Genomic DNA, 4,268 nt, shown 5'->3' on the forward strand with positions numbered 1-4,268 from the left:
GTACTTATTCTATTAGTGTCTTTTTGTTGAACTGCTAAGTTATAGGGACATAAACAAAGACCTTTTGTCAAGTAGTGGGGCTAGAGGACAAGCACACATATGCACACACCCATACACAAACATATGCACACATGCACACTCACACACATGCGCATATATTGACACACACAGATACACATACATACACAAACACATGTGCATATATGCACACTCAGAGACATACATGCACACACACATACTCAAACACAAACACAGATATGCACACACACAGAGACATGCACACACACAAAAACACAAATATAAATGTATACACAAACACACATGGACGCTCACATACATGTGCACACACATATGCACACACACAGACCCACAGACACACACGCATATATACATAAACAATGCATATATATGTGTGCGTGTGTGTGTGTGTGTGTTGGCTCCCATGCAATTTCCATCCACCAAATTTACTCACAAGGCATTGGTGAGCCCAAGCTCTATCATAGAAGTCACTTGCCCAAGGTACCGCACAGCGGGACTGAACCCCCAAACCACACGTCTGCAAAGCAAGCTTCTTAACCACACAGCCATACCTGCACCTAGACTCCCTATTTTCCCCTACCTTACCCCAACAGAGACTGGATTTGTAAAAAAAGAATAAAATCACTGCTAAATCCTTCAATGACCTAAAATAACAAATCCCCATTGTTGTTGTTGTTGTTGTTGTTATTGTTGTTGTTGAGGTAAATCATATAACTGTGATAAGAAAATTTCTCTGAACCCATTGAATCTGTGTTGATACATTCATAAATATGAGTCATTTGCAAAGCGCCACAGATAATACACACACACATACACACATGTATATGTATATATATATATATATATATATATATATATGCACACATATCGAATTTTATATGTGTGTTTGTGTGCACATGCAATAAATCCACATATTTCTTCTTCATGAACTGTTACAAAAGGATTAGCTTTTGATTGACAATTTGCGATAGGTCATTGAGTACAAACCTTTTTCAATGGCTAGTAATTAGCATTAATTCTCTGTGTTCTTTTATTGCAGTGTGGAAATCTGCTCAAAGATTAGACCAGTGGCATTCAGACAGAAATATCTCCACTGATGAGAGGATTCAACACTATTTGGACATTGCCTGCTATCTTTTAAACAAACAACAATGTGATTGGTCTGCTCTGAGATACTTTGATGTTATTGTATGAAACAAGCCAAAGAAATCAACTTTCCAAATAAAATTATTTAATCTTTCACTTGATATTTGAAGTATGCACATTCTCTTGGTAACAAACCACTCCGAAAACAGCCCAGAGTATATTTGTTTACTGCCGTAATGTCAACATCTCGACTTCATAAACAATGAAAACATCTTTCTTTGATATCTGCTGAAATACAATGAAGTAATATCATAAGTATACATATTTTTTTTAATGTTTGGAGAAGCTATGAGATATCAGGTTTAAAGTTGACAGTCTGGAAAAAACTTCAAAGATGACCTAAAATAAATCACTTTCACCCTGGCTATATAAACTTTAAGCAAATATTACAGCAGCCTGGAGTAACAATTAAACACCAAAAACTAATTGGATTTATCATGGACTAAGAAGAGTTTAGTATTTCAATGCTGTGATCATAGAGTAAATTTAAAATAACATGCTGACTTATAAATTTCGAATATCCAAAACAGTGCTTTTCTTTTTGGTAATATTTTCTATATTTTTCTTCTTTGTTAATAATGTCCTTTTATCCGAACCAAACATGCAAGCTCTCGACTATATCACAGATAGAAGGCAAATAAACGCCAAGCAAGCTGCAAATGCAAAATCTCACAGAGAACTCAGTAGTTATGACTCGCAGGCAAGAGTCCAGTGGTTAGAACGGAAGCCGAAAGCTCATATTATTACTGCTGATGAAAAAAAATTGGTTAAAATCCATGGATTGAAAACTGCAGACAAAAATCTTAGATTTAAGAAGACTCTTAATAAAACATATAAAGACAACTTTAATAAAAATGACAGTGAAGAATCGGAAATGAGTGAATATAGTGTGAACATGGAATCAACTCTTGAGGATGATGTTGATTACAATAATGATGTATATACAGAGGATAATTACTACAACAACGTAGCAGAAAATACCATTGTCAAAGAAAAAGAAATTGACAAAATAGGAACTATTGGTTTGAACAAACCATTATTAAAATTTAAGTCATTTGAGACTTTGCCAAAAGATTCCTCCAGTAAACAACTCAAAGTTTCAGATGTTGACAAAGAAAATGGAAAAGAATTGGTTAAAAGTTTCCAGAAAATCTCATCACCCTCCCAGCTGGACTTACCAATTAGTAATGGAATATTTTGGTCTTCAGCAATTGAAAATCTTGTGCCAAAAGGTAAGGAAAAATAGTTATGGTTTTTATTTATTTCTCAAAAGTTTTCTCAAATGTTATAGTAATTATCATTAGTTATCATTATGCCAATGATAAACACATACACACACTGGTCCTGTTTTCACTTCTTTATTTTCATTAATCAACTGGTTAATCATTTAACCAGTTAACTAATTGATTGTATGATTAATTATTCAGTCAATCAACCACAGAGCTAGGTTTATCAAAGCCCTTTTATTGCCACTTATGACCCCATTAATCACATACCCCGCTCTACTTTAACTATTTCATTACCATATTTATTTTGAGATGCTCTGTGTTTCTTTCAATTAATTTTAAATATAACAAAGAATTTAGTAAAATAATTTAGTCATCATTAAGTTAGTGTTAGGAACATAAATTGTGACTAAGGTTTGATGGAAGATTTTAATTCAAAACTTATGGAAACAAGACATTTGTACTACAGAACCAGAGGTGGTTTCAGCCGAGTTAGCATCAACAAGGTTAAATCTGCTTCAAGTCTATCAGTCTCAGTTTATGCCTGAAAATATCTAAGAAATGGATAAACTAAGGGAAGGAATTTTCTAAACAATTTCTCCATATTTTTATTTGCATTTCTACATATCATAGTTGCAGGCATGGCTGAGTGGTTAAGAAGCTCACCTTGTAACCACATGGTTTCGGGTTCAGTCTCACTGTATGGCAGCTTGGCTAGATGTCTCCTACTATAACCCCAAGCTGACCAAATGCCTTGTGAGTGAATTTGATAGACAGAAACTGTGTGGAAGCCTATCATGTATATATAAATATGTACGTATGTATGTATGTCTTATTTTTGTTCCCCCACCTCCACACTGCTTGACAACCAAAGTTGGTTTGTTTACATTCCCTTAGCTTAATGGTTACGGTAAAGAGACTGATAGAACAACAAGTACCAAACTTAAAAAACAAGTGCCAGGGTCAAGTTACTCGACTAAACCCTCGAAGACAGTGCCCCAGCATGGCCAGAATCCAATGACTGAAATAAACAAAACTTTAAAAAAAAAAAGAACAGAAAAAATCTCATGTTTTCCAATTTCTAAGTATTCTAAAAGGATCTGCCCTTCATTAGTTTCCCTTAAAATGGTAAAAAAAAACTATGGCTCAAATTTTATTGTTATTTTCAATGAATGGTGAAATTCCTCAGCTAATTCTTGTCTCTGTGATCAGTACAGTTCTATCAATTCCAATTTAGTGAATCATCTTAAATTACCATTTCTATAGTGACATCAGGAATATGTGATTAATTCAAATTTACAACCTAACTGGCAAATTCTAACAGAATTCCGAAGCATAAGAATATGCTGCTGCTGCTACTACTGCTCCTACTCTATCTCTTCGCAGTCAATGATGTGGAATAACAAGCTTTCTTCTTTTTCCTCATCACCTACTTCTACCTGAGGTGGTCACCTACCTTCCTCACACTTGTTCTTGGGGCTATATATATGTGTGTATGTGTGTGTGTGTGTGCGTATACATGTATGTGTGTGTATGTCTTTATACATGTAATAACATTTATGTATACATATATATGTGTGTAAAAATATTTATATGTTTGTGTGTGTGTACGTGTGTGTGTGTGCGTGTGCGTGTGCGTGTGCGTGTGCGTGTGTGTGTGTGTGTAGTTGAAAAACAAAAGACGAAGCGAAGTGTATTAGTTTGACGCTCAGGGAAGTGGAAAAATCTTTTATGTTTCAAGCCTACTTTCTTCAACTGAAAGGAATAAGAGAAAATAAACAGAGAGAGAATAAAAATCTTGTAGATTTAGCAATCAATCATATATATATATATATATACACATACATACATACATAC

The 4,268-nt window shown here is 34.4% G+C and overlaps 1 protein-coding gene across 3 annotated transcripts in view; it reads left to right on the forward strand.

The window, feature by feature from the left end:
- The window catches only part of LOC128248394 (uncharacterized), a 131,933-nt gene extending 129,481 nt beyond the window's left edge, over positions 1 to 2,452 (forward strand). For all 3 annotated transcript variants that reach the window (XM_052969776.1, XM_052969775.1, XM_052969774.1), the window contains one exon: positions 1,079 to 2,452. In XM_052969776.1, the coding sequence (XP_052825736.1) occupies positions 1,682 to 2,431 (750 nt within the window). In that variant the 5' untranslated portion in view covers positions 1,079 to 1,681 and the 3' untranslated portion in view covers positions 2,432 to 2,452. The remainder of the gene's footprint in view (positions 1 to 1,078) is intronic.
- Positions 2,453 to 4,268: the final 1,816 nt, after the last annotated feature.

The sequence above is a fragment of the Octopus bimaculoides genome, chromosome 7 (assembly GCF_001194135.2).
Source record: "Octopus bimaculoides isolate UCB-OBI-ISO-001 chromosome 7, ASM119413v2, whole genome shotgun sequence".
Taxonomy (NCBI): Eukaryota; Metazoa; Mollusca; class Cephalopoda; order Octopoda; family Octopodidae; genus Octopus; species Octopus bimaculoides.